This window comes from Bombus pyrosoma, linkage group LG15 (assembly GCF_014825855.1).
Source record: "Bombus pyrosoma isolate SC7728 linkage group LG15, ASM1482585v1, whole genome shotgun sequence".
NCBI lineage: Eukaryota > Metazoa > Arthropoda > Insecta > Hymenoptera > Apidae > Bombus > Bombus pyrosoma.
The window spans coordinates 9,802,956-9,822,201 of record NC_057784.1 but is presented as its reverse complement, the minus strand read 5'-3'; the positions used below and the strand labels follow the sequence as shown (position 1 = coordinate 9,822,201).

General features: G+C 36.4%; 2 protein-coding genes, 2 long non-coding RNA genes and 2 other non-coding genes across 9 annotated transcripts; 3 read left to right on the top strand and 3 right to left on the bottom strand.

Annotated features, from left to right (window-relative positions):
• Positions 1-65: 65 nt before the first annotated feature.
• Positions 66-18,628, bottom strand: LOC122575395 (muscle-specific protein 20-like). 2 transcript variants are annotated; one of them, XM_043744252.1, is made up of 5 exons: positions 18,608-18,628; positions 8,550-8,631; positions 2,320-2,449; positions 660-780; positions 66-570 (listed from the first exon to the last, which is right to left on the bottom strand). In XM_043744252.1, the coding sequence occupies exons 1-5, from the start codon at positions 18,611-18,613 to the stop codon at positions 379-381; spliced, it is 531 nt and encodes a 176-aa protein (XP_043600187.1). In that variant the 5' UTR covers positions 18,614-18,628; the 3' UTR covers positions 66-378. The 2 variants fall into 2 exon arrangements, with proteins under 2 accessions (XP_043600187.1, XP_043600186.1); XM_043744251.1 differs by lacking the exon at positions 18,608-18,628 and adding an exon at positions 17,512-17,668.
• Positions 2,457-5,663, top strand: LOC122575405. Of its 3 annotated transcripts, none has more exons than XR_006319423.1 (4): positions 2,457-3,548; positions 3,613-3,842; positions 3,927-4,148; positions 4,466-5,663. It is a non-coding gene; the product is annotated as an uncharacterized LOC122575405 (long non-coding RNA). The 3 variants fall into 3 exon arrangements; XR_006319422.1 differs by having other exon boundaries at positions 2,459-3,548; positions 3,947-4,148; XR_006319421.1 differs by lacking the exon at positions 3,613-3,842 and having other exon boundaries at positions 2,470-3,548; positions 3,947-4,148.
• LOC122576128 lies at positions 9,068-9,208 on the bottom strand. Its single transcript, XR_006319654.1, has one exon. It is a non-coding gene; the product is annotated as a U4 spliceosomal RNA (small nuclear RNA).
• LOC122575396 (myophilin) lies at positions 11,373-15,617 on the top strand. The gene is made up of 4 exons (XM_043744253.1): positions 11,373-11,529; positions 13,882-14,081; positions 14,347-14,467; positions 14,554-15,617. Exons 1-4 carry the CDS (start codon positions 11,524-11,526, stop codon positions 14,734-14,736), a joined length of 510 nt encoding a protein of 169 aa, XP_043600188.1. The 5' UTR covers positions 11,373-11,523; the 3' UTR covers positions 14,737-15,617.
• LOC122575406 lies at positions 14,914-16,166 on the bottom strand. The gene is made up of 2 exons (XR_006319424.1): positions 16,071-16,166; positions 14,914-15,990 (listed from the first exon to the last, which is right to left on the bottom strand). It is a non-coding gene; the product is annotated as an uncharacterized LOC122575406 (long non-coding RNA).
• Trnal-aag lies at positions 18,460-18,541 on the top strand. Its single transcript has one exon. It is a non-coding gene; the product is annotated as a tRNA-Leu (tRNA).
• Positions 18,629-19,246: the final 618 nt, after the last annotated feature.

Sequence of the window (19,246 nt, the reverse complement as noted above, 5' to 3'; positions counted from 1 at the left end):
TGTAAGTACTTATTCGCGTATACAAATTCGTGCAAAACTGTGAAAAAAAATGTCGGATATGTAGCTTCAGGGTATTAACACAATCAGATGAATTTATTGAATTAGCCTGTTACAATGAAAAATTGTTGTTATTTTATATTACATCCATGAATCTTATTAATAACAATTATTCGTATCAAATAATTAATCTCCACCTTTTATGCGCTATAATCGATTACAGTACACAACAAATTAAGGAGTTCAACGTAATTCTTTGTTAATATGATTAATTATAATTTGATATCTGTTCTAAGACATCGATGAATATTCTGTTTAAAATTAATTTTGAACTATTTCTGAAGAAATCTTAAGAGTATTAGGAAATACTATGTAGAAATATTATTTTCCGAGGAGAATCTTTCTTGTTGCTCCAAAGTTTTGACCAGCTTGAGTCGCGCCCTTATTGGTACCAGCTTGAAGACCAATATAACCTTCGCCAGCTCTTAGTTGCTCCTCCGTGAAATTCCGCTTATTCTCTTCTGCCGGTCTTGGTCCTAGCCATGGTCCGCGCCATTCTGGATGTCTATATGTCTGCAAATTCATATCGTTTTATTATTTCTCCTGCAATTATATGCATTTAATGATAATGGAAAATACGCGTATTTGATCAAAATTGTTACAGTGCGGCCAATGGCAAAGATGGTGTTGGTCACTTGCGCGATATTTTTTCTTTCCATAAGATCAACTGCTTGGAACAAGTCTACATCAGGTACTCCGTATTTCACGCAGGCCTTTTGGAATCTGAAATAACGATACATTATAATAACATTGCTTGAATAAAGTATGTATGTGTCTATTTTCTCAGAATACCTAGGAATTAACACGTCTCGTGTCTTTGATTAACAGGACAGCAGGATAGCTTGTGATCGACTTTTGAATAATTGGTCTAGACATGCACGATGATCATTGAAATCTCTTTAATCCGTAAATAACCGTGGTACATCAAGCAATAATAGGTAACAGTTTTCAATGAAATTTACAGTTAAACAATTAGAATACTGAATTTAATAATGCAAAACAAAATAACCATATTTTTATTAGATTAAATATCATAAATTACAAGCATGAATTTAGCCCTATAGCAAATAATAAACATATGCTCAAGAGCCGCCATTTCGTTGGCTGTGATGCAACGTGCCACGTAACGCAAGAAACGTGAGGCAGGCCAGTATTAATGAACTCTCTGGGTATTAGGAATGTAAGAACGATAGAAGCGCACACGATAAATATTCTTAACCTCTACGTTACTCCTGCTTTCCGCATAAAAAGGGAGTAATGCGGAGTGGCCGCGCTGCGCATCGTTCACCCCACTACTGAGGAAAGCGCTCTTAAACATTGAAAACGCGCCAATTGTCGACATGCGCGCGCGATATCGCGGTCAGATTGTCAGATGCCACAAATGTCATACATGATTACTGTACTTTGCAGAAAGCCTCTTACTAAATACCTTCCTTATACATTTCGTCTCTCTAATGACATTTTGTTTGGACATAATCTCGTTCGGCTCAAACAATAATTTCCAATGACAATAATGTTCAATTTTTGTAATTTGTTCTATTATCTAAGAAATATAACATATACATATAAGTACACATGATAAACGCAAAGTATTCTTATCAGAGTGTATTTGATTAATCGCCTTTATCATTAGTATAAACTACATATTGTTATGTCGTCAAAGATTTTTTGTAAGATGTCGAATATTGGTAAAAGATAAGGTTCTTCGTTTTATTTTTATGAAATGATGGTGACGATCCCGACTTGGGACTTTCTTGATACTTATTTATCAGGCTTTCAGGTAACACGAGGAACAGTGACGCAATCGAAATTCGGCGGCAGTTGCGGTGGCGATACCAAGTCAATAATCGCGTATCGTTTGATCTCTCGATCTCAACGACTCCGTGACTCTTCGACTTCGATAGATTCGAGTCGAGAGTCGTTCTGTAGTAAAACACTGTCGATTGCGTAAACTTGACTGAATAACAGGAAAGCATGAAATGAAAGAAAGCTTGATTGGTAACAAAAGTAGGTAACAAAAATTAGCGAGTTTGCCTTCTCTACAAGCATTTACGTTTTGTTCCATTCTTGTTTTATACACGGATATCATAATATGGGGTGTATTTACTAAATATTATTATTGTATATGTAATAAATGATATAATAATATTTAGTCAATGAAATAATACAGTTTACACGCAATTCACAGGTAATGTTGTTATTTACAACTTACACACTAATTATGTATTCATGCGATATATAAACATTTCTTGCGATACATACTGATTAAGATTGTCCATCATCTTATAATCACCACCAGACGTATTAATTTTGGTGATGAGTCCTGGCTGCAGTTTGTTCATAAGTTTACAAAGCAATACACCATCCCGCAAAGCATCTTCATAACTCGCACCTAAAAACATATCATTTCTCTTGTGTTAATAAGCGTAACAAAAATTGGAGCCTGTAATAAATATAATATTTATTTTAATTATAAATCTTTTGATATAAAAAATATATTTGTGTACGTGTTACACAAGGCATTAAAAAGTCAATTATTATGCAATTCCTTAACCCATCGAACCCAACCAATCATTCACCTAAGACCTAAATATCCCAAAAAATTCGTGACAAAAAGGAGAGCTAGTGAGCGAGCAATGAAAAGAATGCCAAGTACCACAGTGGCATCAGGATAGCAGAAAAATAAATCTGGCTTCCCTCGGGATAAAGCGTTGCTTTGAAAGTTCCGCGGTCGAACGACATGCGCACTCCATGTCGGCCATTGATTTTCATTGTCAGGTGGGCTATTATCGGTTCAAATGAATGGCAGCTGTCGTTTCTCTTGTTTTATCCTCCTCCTCCCTGTTCATCGCTGCGGACGAGATTGCCGCGAAATAATAACAGAGGCTGCGTGCACCAGCACTCGTTTATGGCGCCCCATTATGCCAAGAGGCGCGCCAAGGGGGCATGGCATTTTTTGTCAGTCGGTCGAAGGATCAGAAAAGACCGCCTCCGTCTTCCGTTACTCGCTTTTTTTTCTACTCTTCAACTCTGGTGTTTCTCGATCAGCGCCATCATTGTCTTGCAGTCGTCGTGACTCGCGGCGTAGAAGCAATCCCGTCGCCATTCGAAAGACACGCTGCATCTCAAATTGCCAGGAGGCCAGCAACCAACAGGAGCTCAACATCGATGTCAAGCATGTATCGTTTATTGTCAAGTTCCTCTCCCGGTTAACGTTTCGATATATTGAACGTATTGACATGCCACGCACTCTGGCGAGCGACTTTATAAATTGTATCGATACGTGAGCCATGAGCGGAAGCGCTGCGGTCGACGTACGGCGATGTGCGCAACAACTGGCGCTCTTCCTATATGCGTATATTACTTAATATTTAATCATATACGTATAGATATTTTCAAAGCAGCAAATTGTCAAAATGATTTATATATTGGATAAAAGGTATCTGGAAAGAAGATAGAAGTAGGAATGCCAGCAATGGATGTTTAAATAGGTAAGTGATTTATCAAGAGTTTCTCAGCCAAGTACAACTCAACGATTAATATATCATTCTATAGGATATGTTACGGTTACGCGTAGTTGTACCAATGGATAATATATGCAGCATCTATGAATATGAAAGTTACAGAGTTACTAAGAAAACATACTAAGCTTCAAGTAGTTCTCCAGTTGTGTCTTTTATATGGAACTATATAATTTGTGAAACTCTACGTAACAGCCTGAAATAGGCCATTACAAAAAATTATGAATAATGATAATGAACTTATTTTCTAACTCTTGTTTTGTAGTAAATATTACAATATAAATACGTACTGTTTGTAACTATACATCTATTTGTAATTTGTTACATATTTATTATAAAAACCACTAGTTATTTTGAAACATTTTTAGATAAAGAAACACGGACTAACCGTTCAAAGGACTACTATCCTGATCCTGCAAGGACGATATGTCACGTGGTTTTGCAATAGAGGGGATACTATTACATGCTTACCCCAAAATCTGCTCGCCTAATACAAAACTGGTCGTCTGCTTGAATTTTCGATTGACGAGTATTCGACAGCCGATCAACAGCAACTAATATATTCTTCAAGTAATTTTTTATTGATTCCTAACTTTCAAACAAAAACGACAACTATCAATTATATGATTAAGAGAATAAGTATTATTTAGAACAATCATGAATGTTACGAAATTACAATCAAGCAAGAAAAAATTTCTAATAAACAGTTTGCGTCCAGCATTTAAAAACGTGACCTAATTTATTTAAGAAAAGATATATAATTTTCTATGGTCTCGATTATTATCAAAGTCACTAAAGAACTAATTAACTTATTAAATAATTTTCTTGGGGGAAATGAAAGTAATATTTCTGTCTTGAAAAGTATAGAAGAAACTTGTTCTTTACAGAAATAATTATATGACAGGGAGCGATACTGGTATACGTGACTCAGCTACGCATGTCAAGCGAATCGAGCGAACCAGTTGCTTTTCCACAATATCCAGGCAACAGGCCGGAGGCTACAGCTTCCAGCATTCACCTCTGGATCAACGCGGGCATATGGAATAAACAAGCATGACATGGTATACATTCCTGGTAGCGTCGAAACACAATGAGATGTCGTAAACGCAAGAAGATGACAGAAAATCGATAGAACGCCTTCCAGATCTGAACCGACTTGCTCCTTACGATTCTTCGCTTTCTTTCATGCTCGAGCAAACACAGTAACGTGATGCTGACCTGATATTTTTCAGACGTTGCGTGTCTTACTGCTCTCTTCCTTCATACTCGATACTATGCGTCAAAAAATATTGAGTCGCAATAATATGTATTGGTGAATCGGAAACTATTACTACTCTCGATACTATCCTGTTACGGTGACACGTCATAGTCGTCATGTCTCGACAATTTGATGTGAAATCGATAAATTGCTCGAGGCCTGTTTTCTTTACAAATACACATTGTACACATGTCTTTTATCCGTAATTCTGTGCAAGAATATATTATTGCGTTTATCAGACAGGTGGATAAAACGCATGCGATTGAGACAGTAGTATTTAAATAATAAAGTGCAAAGAACGCATGTCTTAGTATGTAATTTTTTTAAATAAATATCTTGATTAGCATGTACAGAAAAAATTAAAGATTAAACAAATAATTTTTTACACTGGGAAAGTATATAACATTATGTAGTACAACGATAAGAAGAAAAGAAATCTTAAGACGGAATGGTTCACCCTAGCTTCGACAAACACGCTTGCGTGCCTTAGTATCGATTTCACGTCAGTTTCATGTCATAAAGACGTCAAACACACGGTTTTCATCAGGACAACATCCTCGGCTTGAATTTACGACCAGTGGCAAGCAACAGGTCCCGCGGGAACGTGTCCTCTCACATGCAAAGAGAATCTAATTTCCCTCCACTTTTGTCAAACTAAGACTATATCAACAATTTATTTTCATACAACGCACTTGTTTGTTAATGAACCAACACTCTGTTCCATAATTAAACTCTTAGAATTTGAACAACACCAATGAAAAATAGAAATTAAAAAATATGCGATAGAATTGATATTTAAAATAAAATTTCATTTTTAAATGTGTAAATATATTATAATTTTGTATGTCCCTGTAAATCTGTCCTATTTTAAGCAACAAGGAATTTACATGAAATTACAGGATTAATAAGAACAAAGAATACACCCTTGCGGGTATCCCAAATGAAACACGACCCGAGGCAACAACTTGTTGCTTTCGGTCGTAAATCTACCCTCGGGCTGTAATCCTGATAAGCTCTTCTCAGAATGACGTCATTGACGATCTTTTGATGGACAACTGGCACCCGTTGACATATCTCCAGAACCTTTCGATCGTACGAATATACAATACGCGATTTCTTCCGAAGGAAATGCCCTTATTCTTCAAACGAACACATCGAAATCTACGCGAATAATAAATGCTGCCCTTCGTCGGCAAGAAAGCCATAAATTCATCTACTGCGCCTCTTTGCTACCCTAGTAACTGCGAGCTTTCGTGACGTCACGCAACGTTTCGTGACGAGCAGTTCGACATATCGACATTCTATCACCTGAAGCTACTCTTCGAGAAGGAGAGGAGAAGACTGCAAACTGTGAAAAGCTTAGGGTTCAAAGTGCACAAGGATCGATACGTCGACGTTGACGTCAACGTGGCGGGCAAGCCATAAATCCCTCAAACGTCTGCTAGTACCCTGGTGCAAGCAAGCTAGTTGTGCCACCGTGACGAACGGATGACTGACACTTGCCTCCCTCGTAACTCGTAACCCTTCTTCCTGACGAGCTTTAAGGAGCGTTCACAATAGCATACGGCGATATCATAAAATTTCTGCAATTAAAGCAGAAAATTAATTGCGCTGTGATTTGTTTAATAAGTTTTGGCGAAGGTCATTTATGTGTAGAATAAATTGTTTAAAAAAAAATATAAAAAATATGAATATTATAAAAATTGTAATTAAAGTACGTACGGAGAATGAATAACACGGTGTTAGATATGTGCAACTTTGTATAAATTGATAAGTATGATATTCGACATTTTGTTGTAATAAATCAGTCGAAACAGGAAAAACTTAGTTAGATGAATTCTTAATGTAATTCATTTCATGAGAAGGAAATCGGAAGGTGTGCAAGAAAAAGGAAACAAGAAATGACATAATGCGATATTTCACTTGACTATCCGGGCTCTCGTATGCGGCCCTGATACGTTGGCGTCCTTACGACGTAACATGATGAACAGATGACGCTAAATCAATACGTGTCGTCGGCAAATGATTGTTAAAGACCGTTTGACGATTTCCTCAGCGGAGTTTTTTCCTTCTTACGGTATCAACAACAGAACACTTCGTTCTCACTCATGTAAATATTTCTAATCTTATAAAGAAACTACTTTTGTCATCGTTTTAATATTTTACAATCCCATCTTTCACTAATTAATTCTCAATTTTTTTTTTTATCAAATAACAAACTAACCAAGTTTCTTTAAAAAATTTTGTCGCTTAAATATTCAGTATCTTTTACTCAAACAGTCATGAACGTTTCTAGAAATTGTATGTGAATGCGAATATTTAAATAAAATACAATTTTCTACCCTTGTCTAAGAAATATTTGGTAGTATGCAAACTGGTATACAAAGGTCGTGTCCAGCATGCCACGCGAGCTTCCAGGAACAGGCTAACATCCAGAATGGAAAGATTCGAGGATCCTGAAACGCATCGAATTCCAATTTCGCGTCATCGTGAAGGTGAGCGACGTTAAGGGCGAATCGGAAAAATAGGAAAGTGGGCGGTGGCGATCGAACGAGGCGGTAGCTCAAGTTCAATTTTAAATGAGTCAATAACATCAAAAGCTTCGTATACCCGGATCGCATCATCGTGTAGAGCTGCTGCTTGCTGTGGGTGGAACTAACACTGCGTAACGCTCAAGGGATAGTCTGTAATATGGCATAAAGTCTAGCTATATGATGCTCGAAGTTTAAACACCCTCCACTTATTCTAACATGAAAATCTATCATAGAGATCAAAATCGCTTAATAAAAATTTTGACCGAGAGAATATAATTTTTTAACTTTGATAGTGTTTTAATAGGGTGCTAAAGAAGCGTGAAGGATCTTTTAAAAATATTAGTTTGTCTTAATTCGAGTACACTGTTCTGTGTCGTTATATGATTGTTCGTTCAGCACAGCAATTGCGTCGACGCCTGGCGTATTTCACCAACCAGGGATACACGTTGGACGTAGGGGTCGCTACCCACTTTTCGTTCAATAGGGTGACTCGAATGACGCAACAAAGCGCGCGTTTTATTAGGAGAACATCGGCAGCAAGAGGATATAGCTACCCCTAACAAGCATCTGCAACCATTCACCCTCCGCACTCTACTCAGGATCTTACGTGCTTCAGTATCAGTTTTTCACAACCAATGATCTTTCACTAACATTTAGATCTATAGATATTAAGTATAACTAGTAAATTTATTAATTAAGTCATCAAAATTACTACATTTATAAATATTAAACGTATCATTTTTATTATAAGTGACAGTATATCTAGTTGTTCGTCTTCTTCGCTCTATTAAATTTTCCTCAAATTTCCAATTATTCTTTCCTTTTGCTCGTCGACTTGTCGCCTCTCATTAGACATACTAATAACTGACCTAGTCAACAAGTTTAACCTTTGCGACATCACGCGGCCTGACATTCGTACCCGGGAATTATAGGATCGCAGCTAGCTTTTGGACGCGTTGCACTGGTCCTGAACGGGGGTGGTGATATTGACACGCTTTTCGAACTGCACCACCTCCGTAGAACAGGAGTTCATATACGAGAGCACGTGTATCAAAGGAGTAGCAGTATCATCGATAAACTTTAATCAATTGTACTTGTGGCTATCCCAGCCAAATTACACATTCATAATACGTAAATCGATGAAAGTCAAAGTTAAATATTCGAGCTTCATGATCATACCTGAAGGAAATCTCTCTCCGACCACTTGCTCGATCCATTGCTGAGCCTCGGCTTCCTGGCTTGGTTCTCGTTTCCCAGCAACCTACGATCAAAGAACTATTTTAATACGTGTTTTTATGTTATCAGCAAACTTCACATATGGCACGCTAACAGCTGCTGAAAGTGATTAATGTCGGTCAATATTTTTTGTGGAAGATGAGGGGTCTGGAAATAGCTATTACACATGTGCGTCGTGTATTCATTAAATTCTATCTTGAAAGCTCAAGTCATAATCACTACACTTGAAGCACTGATAAAGTTCAGTTCATGTATCGAGCCGATCATGCGTATAACGTCATACTTTCTCGCTAAAGTTTAAAAATGAAGTTGAAAGTGTCAAAACTACTTTCCGTTACACATAATATATAATAGCTCTCTACCTTCTAACGATGCCCCTAATGAAAACATAATTCTGTCCCAAACAGAACAACATCTGAAGCGTATTTCTGAAATTCTTAGTTTTTGAAAAAACTTATCAGTTTCCGCAGAAACTTTCAAAAATTGCCGTAGCCGATGGTATTTCACATCGTCATGGCGGGGTATTGGTAAAAGTTTTCAACTAGCAATAATCGCACCTCGGTAGAACCTCATTGGTTACGATATCGCCACTGCGCAAAGCTAACGATACTATGTTCCACAGCCCTACTAATAACACTCGCGTCATCTTTCGACAGTGAGAATCCTTTCTTCTTCGACACCACCTAGTGGCAAGTCGACGCACTAACGCATCGAGTGCGTGTAGGTACAAACCGGTACAAAGTAAAGTAAACTATTTTAAAAGTGAAATGTAGTTAAATAAATTTATTAAAATCATATAAAATAAATAAAAATGTGTTAAACGTTAAGAAATTAATAAAAGTGCTTTATATAATATACTACTGTTGCAAATGTCCGTCAGATAAATCCACGAATCGTCTAGAAAGCGATGCTTTCTGGGAATTCAGTTTTCTTTTAGATACCACCTACATGTGAACAACATTTACAATTGAATGCAAGTAGAGATGCATTAAGTATTTGCTGGAAATGCATTATCGCAGGAAAACAGGAAAGTAAGAGGTGATATGTTAAGTACACGTGGAAGGACGCCACGTAATGAAGTCTTACTCCAGTCAGTCCTCCTCTGCAGACAAGTATGTAAATACTTTTTCTATCTACTTGTTGCTCTCAAGCCCTAATAGAACGAAGCGATTTAAACATCGATTAGCTAATTTCTAAAATTTCAGTGTCTACGATATTTGTGTCGCTAAAAATAATTACGTTTCAAATGAAAATGAAATATACAACCTGATAAAAGGTCGCTTCATCGATCAATCATTGACTAACGATTGCGTAAAGGGACAACCTCCTCGTTAACGCGATTAATCTAATTTTTGTTACGAAATTCGATCTCGATGTATCAGATGCGAATACGTATTCGCTCCAGCCGTCTACGCAATTCCGCAGTGTTACGGTTACGATAAACTTGGAAACAGCGTCAATTGACGGAATCTAAACTCGGCGGTGGCCTCACCCTTCGAAGTGGCCAGCATCCAGAAATTACGAGCGTCTTACTTATCGGTTTCTTTCATCTGGCGCCCGTCCACGGACCGGCTAACCATCGTTCGTTGGGAAACACACCCACTTGTTCGAACTTTTCCACTTCGTCCACGGATTTCCCCCGTTTATTTGCGACGTCAACATTCAACAATAAACGACACATAGCTGTGGCCAACGATACGTACATCCGCTTCTAACGTAACTGATCCGTGACCTATTTTTGACATCTTTCGTCAAAAGCAAAACGAAACAACTGAAAGACACCTCTCCCTAGAGACATCGGAGCTTTAATTCAAGTTCCAGACGATCCCCTCGCGTATTCACAAAATTGCACATGCTATTTTCGATGCTTAGTCACGTATTTTCGGAATTCTGTAATTAATTGCCTTGGGGATGTACGTAATGTTGCTTGTGGCTACGAAGGATTGTGAAGCTTCAAAGAGGGACTGTTTGTAAGAAAGTTAGGAGGTGAAGGAAGAGGAAGAAGAAGGTGCAAAAATAAGCAGTCTGCTCTTGTGCACGAGCAAAATTGAGAAGCAGTTATCATGTATGGCGAAACGGTCTTCGAACCTGAGGGAGAGGCCATTATACGAAATATTATAGCTAGATCGCGAATATTTACGGAAATTTCAATTTTTCTGAACACAACTAAAAAGACAGAACCTCGTCGAAAATTTCTTTCGTCTACTAAATATTGCTACACTAACGTGTTTCCAGAGAGAATTAAAGTAGCGTAGACATTTAACCGTCGATAGTTTTGAAACGCAATTACATCAGAAATGAGAAAATCTTTAATTTTATCTTTAATTTAATCTTTAATTTTAAGAAGATTGCAAGCTATTAATTCTGATGACGAATCAACAAGATATTACTCTGATATTAAACCTATTTCTCTTTACTTGAACTAGATTTACATAAACATGATCATGAAAATCGGATCAGCGGTGAACCTACATATTAAACCTGTTGATCGTACTTTGCAAACAAATTATAACTTACAATCGTATAAATATTCTATTTAAACCAAAAGATCGCGAAACACGCTAAAACTGCGATCCCAAAAAACATTTACGATAGCATAGAAGAAATTTTGCTCGTTTACTAAGAACGTTACAAGCACATTTCTTGTTTCTTCTTGTAAATAGGGCTGCAGTGTCAAGATCTGGTTACGGGCGGGGGTGTGGGAATACCCACTGGGCACTCAGCCAAAAAATATTCGTTCGTGAATGTCGGGAAATGATACGGCGGAGGGGAGACCGGCATATAGCGTCGCGACGCACGGCGTCCGACTTAGTCTCTAGTCAGCGTCATCGTTCAAAAGTCGCCATCCTAAACTGCGGTAAAACTCAGTCTCCGTGGCAACGTCTACAGTGTCGAAGGAAAGAAAAGAAGAAGAAAGATGCCGGTACGTGTTCATTATCCCGTCGGAAATCAAGTGTTCGTTGAAAATAACGATTAATGGACGCTTAATCGCGTATACATACCATGCCAATTAACGATAAGCGAAGCTACACTGATTATAAATCTGATATACGAATAATTTCCTATTGCTACGTTAGCGGGCGAAAACCGTGGTTATTCGTAGAATCCTAATTACGATAGACCTTGGGCTATTTCGTTTTGGCGATTTTCCCAGATTGCTGGATTAATCTTGACACGTAGCAGTAACGTTCGAAGTTGCAAAAGAAAAGACAGATATTGGAAATAAGAAGAAGAAGGAGGATTTTGTAAGACACATAGGATATTCGTTCTTAGTTTTATTTAACGAATGTCGGCCGGATTATTGACACGATGGAACTGGTAGCTACGAAATGGCAATTTGTACCGCTAATCGGCTTTGACGCGCATCTCCTCCCCCGTCTCATCCGGAGTCGGAGTATTTATACCCTAAGATAAATATCCTTACGTAATATATCTTGACGGTGTTTTAGAGAGGAAATGCCAATTCGAAAAACTGATAGATCGATTTCTGCGACAAGATTAATATTGTGCTATTAAATCTTCTTTCGAAAAGATTGAACTGTCGACTTTATTACAACACTCTGCTAATTTCCCAATCATCGTCACCTATTATATTCGCATAACATTATTTGCTCGTTAATTCCATTTCAAACCTTTGACACGACTGAATGTCAAATTATTAGCGAAAAAATTATGTCATTTATGAATTTCCAAAAGCGAAATCTTCAGCGCAGGCGTTCGACTCGATCGGTGGCCGAATCGCTGGAGGAAAGACTCGAGAGGATTCGATCAATTTAACTTATAATTTGGTGAATCGTTGCACCAGGTGTCACGTTCACGAAACGTTCTCGAAAGTTGGATCTGATCTGAACGAAAACGCCACGTCCCTTGAGAATAGATAGCTTAAAATACATCTCGAGAGCATTCGAGGAGAAACACATTGCTTCAAAAGGCTTGACATTTCGCAGATATGTTGAAAATTTCTTTTCGGCACTATCATTGATCTTTCACGAACGCTTCCCAACCAGACATAAGATAATGCACTCATTGAAATATCTGAGGCAAAACTGTATATAAATCGTGAAGTAAGAATTTAGAAATTTGTTTACGGACATAGAGTCAGATTTCATTTACGTCAATTGTTCGTTGGCATTCTAAATCATAGTAAAAGGATTTTATAAATTACTTATACTTATTACAAGGCAACACGTTCGAAACATGTTACGTGTTGATTCTCAATATTCGTCCACTTGTAAGTCGTATAATGCACTCGTTGAAATATTTGAGGCAAAACTGTATATAAATCGGCAATCGTAAAATAACAACTTGATAAAGAAAGCTTCTTGTTACTATAAATACTAATTTATCGCGAACATAGAGCCAGATTTCATCTACGTCAATCGTTCGTTGGCATTGTAAATTATTCTAAAAGGATTTTATAAATTACTTATATTTACTACGAGGCAACACGTTCGAAATATGTTACGTATTGATTGTCGGCATTCGCCCATTTGTAAGTCGATTCAAAGGAGAAAGATGTCGAATGAAATAGAATTACCTTTGCGATGAAAAGTAATTGTTCAACGATCCAGTCGCGATAAAAATTAAAATATGAGAATAGTTTACATGTTCATTGGGAGAGTTTTACTCGTCGAAAATCATCCGACGAACAATTCCAAGTTGACTCAGTTAAAGACTACAGTTAAAGGTCACAGAACTACTATTTTCTAGTCGCTTTTCTGTTTCTCTCGGCTGAGATCTATGAATTGTTTATCGATTAATTGTCGACAGCAGTTACATCTCGTATAACCTTCGACTAAGTCGCGAAAATGGGACTCTCGGTTCATAAAAGTTTGGGAAGCCCTAAAAGATATTATCCTAAAAGATAAAAGACGTGTTTCGTCGATACAGACGCCGCGAGAAGGAACTCACGGAGGTGAAAGAATTGTCAGGATGCCAGAAGCATAATTTCGTCTTATTGACGATTTTACTAGAAATCAGTAAAACTCGGAATTCACACGGCACGGAAACAGGTGGCCGAAACGTTGCTGCTTCTTGCCAGTTTTAATAAAAGCCGACAGATCGGTCATCGTATTTTATTTTCGACGTTCGTTTTACACACGCGGTAACATAACACCGTCGCGGTCTATTTTCGTTCCTGACATTTTTAAATTCCCCGGCAACACTTTGCTGGACCATCCCTGACTCTCGTGACGACATCGAGTGTCGTAGCATCCACTATCCTACGATTCTAATTCCGCACCATGCAATTGACGAAGAAACTTCCGGTTTCTAGGCCCGAAACAAGGAACAAGAGACTGAAGTTATGGTCTGGATCGAGGCTGTTTTAGGAGAAAAACTTCCACCTGGAAATTACGAGGATATTCTCAAAGATGGAGTCATCCTGTGCAAGCTTATCAATAAATTGGCGCCTGGCTCGGTGAAGAAGATTCAGGCCAAGGGAACCAACTTCCAGCTTATGGAAAACGTTCAAAGGTATTTTATAAATATAAAAAAGAAACCAAGTTTCTTTAAGAAATATTATAATTATCAATTAAAACGTAGCTAATTCTAAGAAACTAGAATTGCGGCAGACCTTCCAAATTTACTCATGAAATTTACTCATCGTTTACTCGTCCTATGGCTGTCTTATATATATTCCTTTTTCCAAAAAGCCTCTCAATTGTACTTTAGTCTAGATACAATTTCGTTTTATCAATTTGTAATCAGTGGATAATATTGTGGATTCTTTTCCGGACAGATTTCAAGCAGCCATTAAAGAATACGGTGTCCCACAAGAAGAAATCTTTCAGACAGCTGACCTCTTCGAAAGACGCAATATCCCACAAGTTACATTATGTCTCTATGCCCTTGGAAGAATTGTACGTATCTTAAAATCAAGCAGAGATTTTAAAGTTTAAAGAAAGAATTAACAGACTTGTTGTATGTATCTCTTTCTTCCACACAGACGCAGAAGCATCCGGAATATAATGGACCGCGTCTAGGACCAAAAATGGCTGAAGAAAATAAGAGAATATTCACGGAAGACCAGCTTCGAGCCAGCGAGGGTCAGCTCAATTTGCAGATGGGTTACAACAAAGGAGCCAGTCAAGCTGGTCACGGTGGATTCGGCAACACTCGACACATGTAAACATTCTACACACGTAAAACACGCGACATCGACACTTTATATAGATCTAAATAATATAACATACTAAAGATCTGCTACCAAATTGTCGATTTCGAAGTACTCAAAGAACGCAACTATCGACCAATTCGAAGTATTCTAGTCACGAGTCTATGACGCTGAATTCGACCAAGCTATAAAATTGCTTTCTCATCGAATGTCTACGAAAATGTATCCTAGATACACTGCGATAATGTAGTGACCCATTTTTCCCTAGGATATGATACTGAAACGTCGTTGTACTCTTGTATACGTAAATGCGAAGTCCTGTCGATAAACTATAACTATTAGTCGAAAGCAAACACTTAAATACACTACACGCTACGTTATAATCACACATAACGTATTATGTACACACGTTACATTCACAAACAGTTTACCTACACACTAGCATGCACACACTAGAAAACACTAAACAATTTTGTAAAATAATGACACCTACACCTATACTATACATGACACGACAAACATATACCTACCTATATAAATAAAATGTCAAAAATACGTTTCTTAACACATCGAATATCAATCTATCTTTTACGAGAATTTATTAAAGAAAACAGAGAACATGATACAGAATGCCAATAAAAGCTCATCAATTATATCATATCGCGTAGCACGGGAAAGATTTATATATAACAAGCAGGAGTTATTTTAACATGTAAATGTAAGATTTTATCCGAATCTCTACATCGAATATTATTTTATCAATTTGAATGAATAGTCTAATACCTTTTCTAAGATTTGTAATTGTCCTCGCACAATTTGCTAATATAATGTACAAATTAATAATGTATAAATAACAAATGTACAAAATAAACAGGCAACGCTGCTATTTTCTATTATCTGTATTATTGTACATTGCTGACATCTGTAGTCAGAATTATTAAGAAACATGTACCTTAAATCGATTACAAGAATGGAAAATTTTGACCATCAGTTGTTACTATTTTCTCTAAAATGTTAAAAGCAGAATGGTCGAGGTATATTGAAAATTCTACTGATGTCAGGTTCTTGGCAAACGTCAGCACAAATAATAAAACAATAGTGAGTATGTCTCTGAAATATGACATATGATGGTAAAGTCGATTGCGAATGTTTATGCAACTAATGAAATGAGTCCTAAATAAAAATTTATTTCACTTACTAAATATTATGGGTAGCAGTATTACTATTATTACTGGTAGCAGTTTCAAATTTCATTTTGATGAAATTTTCCTATTAATAGGTATTTATTTTTCATACTTTATATATTTGTGTACATATGTGTGTATATATTATGTGCATTCTGTATTTACCTGTCATGGATTTTTATCATTTCACCCTAATCGAAATTTGTTTTAGTATTATCGTCCTCTAACAATATTATCGAATATTATTATTTGTAACCTGTGCAAACAATAATTTTTTTTATTTCTCATTTACTAGTAGTTTACATTTACAAATAGTAGTTTAGTACATTTAGGCAGTAATAAAACGTATATGACTCCACTTTGTTAACTGTATTAGTCTTTTAATTTAGAAAAAATATGTTGCGGTGAACTTTCATCTGTAATAGTCTTTAAGGATAAATGTTGATTATTCTTGTTCTTAATTTTTAGAAACAGATCATTTATTCTGACTACTGAAACTGTTATTTAATTTGGAAAATCATTCGACTTTCCAGAAATCTTTTGGTGAAAATCATTTGAATTCGTTTGGTTTTAAGCAACTTAAACATGAAATTAATTTCAGATCAGATGCTAGAATATTCACGACTTGTTTGTAAATAAAGTTTGCACCATACTTGATGTCGTCGTCATGACACAAATTTTTATTTCTTTTACTTTTTCCTCCTTTTAATATGACCATACCGTAGGATTCGATTGAAACTTTCGCTTAGCTTGGCAAGCCTTTGCGTTATTTTTGGAAGTCCGTGGTATACCAGCAGACAACCAATACTGGACTCGTGTTATGATATCGCATTAACATACCAAACATTTATACTTCACGTTACGATATCATACGAAATATTCTATATCGTTTAATTACTAAAATATCCTATGAAAAATTTTCTAAATATCCAAAATTTGTTTTATTTAAAACGAATGATATAACGTGGAAATGCAATCTCGTTTACATGAAAGACATATGAGTCAAATGTAAATTAAATTAGTGTAGATGACGGTGCATCGAATGATTCATAGTTTATAACCTATACAGAATTAGAAGCACTTCAACGAAAATTTGGAAAAAGTATTGCAAAAATGTATCCTGAGTCAGACGTTTGAAATAGATGGATTTTCAGTATATAAAGCAGTCAACATTTCTCCTACGTCTGTCAAGATCATCGTCTATCAAGAATATTCCATTTTTCGAAAAAAATTATGTTTTTGTTATCTATTGATCTATAATGTCTTGCAATTATAATTCACGGTGTAAACAAATATATGATATTGAACAAACACTATGAATCGCATTATCGCATGGCGCAGCATATACAGTGATATTGAAATGCAGGTTAATATGGAAAATATGCAGTTAAAAGAAGATTACTTTGAAAACTTTTACAACATAAGATATAAAATCATTTGATCATTAAAAATCAATAGCCTAATGTGGATTACAATTTACAGGTTATACCGACTGGTGCGAACAACTCCGTAGTGTCCATACTTTAATGGCGCGAATCTATATAAGTATGTTAAATGCGCGACAATGTCAGTACGTAAAAATGAAAATTTTTCGAACGCAATTTACCTGCCAAAGCGGACGTCCAGGCATGATGAACACTGATTGTAACTGTTATTTTTCAATACCCAAAACGTAGAAACGTGAAGCCAGCAGAGCTTAAGCAACTCAAGCTCAAAAAGTGTGCGCCTCGGCCCTCGTGCTGCGTATATATGCGTGACAGGTGTGCGCTCGTGTTGGTAAATGTGGGGGCGCTTCTATATATGGATCACTTACTCACCACCCACCCTAGTTTACCCGCGAGCACCTCCGCCGGTATCTTTTGGAAAGCGTTCTTAAAAGAATGACGTGAACATGATGTTTTTACTAACTGAAAGCAATTCAACAGGCTTTTCTAATTCTCCATAGAAATACTTCCCTTTGGAGATACTTTTCATACATCTCTGTAAGACAATGATAATTGATCATTAAACAAATAATGAGAAGGGTCGAAGTTTGATTTGTGACACATCGAATTTGTAACCTATTTTTTTCTCATATGATAGTTTTTGACAAATAGAGTGGAAAAATTCCAGTTTTAAAACACGAAGATCATTATTTTAGAAGCATATAAAGTTCACGCATAGTTTATTTGGATACTACAATATATTATAATATAAATTAAACTTAACCCAAATCCAATTCTGTTAATCGAACTCCTAACGATGCATATAAATCATAAAACATGTATGTCTAAGTTAATTGTATAGTATACACCAACTTTAAAAGTAATTTAAAAGTAAAAAGTAAGGCACGTATAACCTTTAAAATAATGATCTCCTTAGAATTAGTATTTATGAATTCTTCTTGTTAAAGACTGTCATGTGTTATAACAAAAATTAACAGATTTAGAGTGCCGAATGAAGATCAGCCACGGAAATATGACAATAACTTGATATTGTATGTAAAATATGACTTTGTTTTAAGAAGGTTATTAAGACTGTTTATGATATCTACGTGAGAAATGTAGTTATCACTGGTAGCGTGGCCGAGCGGTCTAAGGCGCTGGTTTAAGGCACCAGTCTCTTCGGAGGCGTGGGTTCGAATCCCACCGCTGCCATTTCTTTTTGCCTTCTTTTGTAATACTTTAACACGTGATAAGTTCTTGGATTGTATTTCGACTAACCTTCATAAATCAACGATGCGTAATTAATGAAGAAGACGGTGGTAGCAACTCCCTTGAAGGTCCAATGGGTTGCGTCGGCACGCGGCGCCGTGGTTCACACCTATTAGGAAACTATGTATTAGAAGGAGGTTATTTCCTCTTCATCACAATCAGCGACACCTATGATTTCTCTCATGTACCTTCTTACTCCGGATAGAAAGATAGCCGCTTATGTTTTATGTCATACGGAGTCTATTTTACCGATGTAACTATGATGTGACAATGCTTCTGAATAATATGTTAGCCTAATAGATGTTTCATTCTGAAGATGCCACCACAAGCCACACCCAATGAATAGATACAAAAGATTCAATACCATTCGTTGTATTTATGCGCGTAGAATGTAATTTACCAGAAGCTATATACATAAACCCTCTATACTTTTCCTCAAAATGACAGCCCTCACATATTTTTATTATATTTAATTATTGCATTATATATTGTTTAACATTTTGTAAGGCCGTTTCTTACTGAAATATTTATTAATCAAGACATCATTTATTAAGAACTAATATTCAAATGATTCTCACAGTAATTGTATGTAAAAGACTATGTTATTCAGAAATCTACATAAATAAGTAAAATTTCGCTATAAAGCAC

What these genes read in the sequence shown, in the direction of transcription:
- LOC122575396 (XM_043744253.1), top strand. An exon ending in CTTATGGAAAACGTTCAAAG is followed by an intron (nt 14,082 to 14,346) that starts GTATTTTATAAA and finishes TTTTCCGGACAG; the next exon opens with ATTTCAAGCAGCCATTAAAG. An exon ending in TCTATGCCCTTGGAAGAATT is followed by an intron (nt 14,468 to 14,553) that starts GTACGTATCTTA and finishes TCTTCCACACAG; the next exon opens with ACGCAGAAGCATCCGGAATA.
- LOC122575395 (XM_043744251.1), bottom strand. Translation starts at nt 17,535, where the DNA reads ATGCCTGGACGTCCGCTTTGGCAG. An exon ending in CTGGACGTCCGCTTTGGCAG is followed by an intron (nt 8,632 to 17,511) that starts GTAAATTGCGTT and finishes CTTTGATCGTAG; the next exon opens with GTTGCTGGGAAACGAGAACC. An exon ending in TCTTTGCCATTGGCCGCACT is followed by an intron (nt 571 to 659) that starts GTAACAATTTTG and finishes ATGAATTTGCAG; the next exon opens with ACATATAGACATCCAGAATG.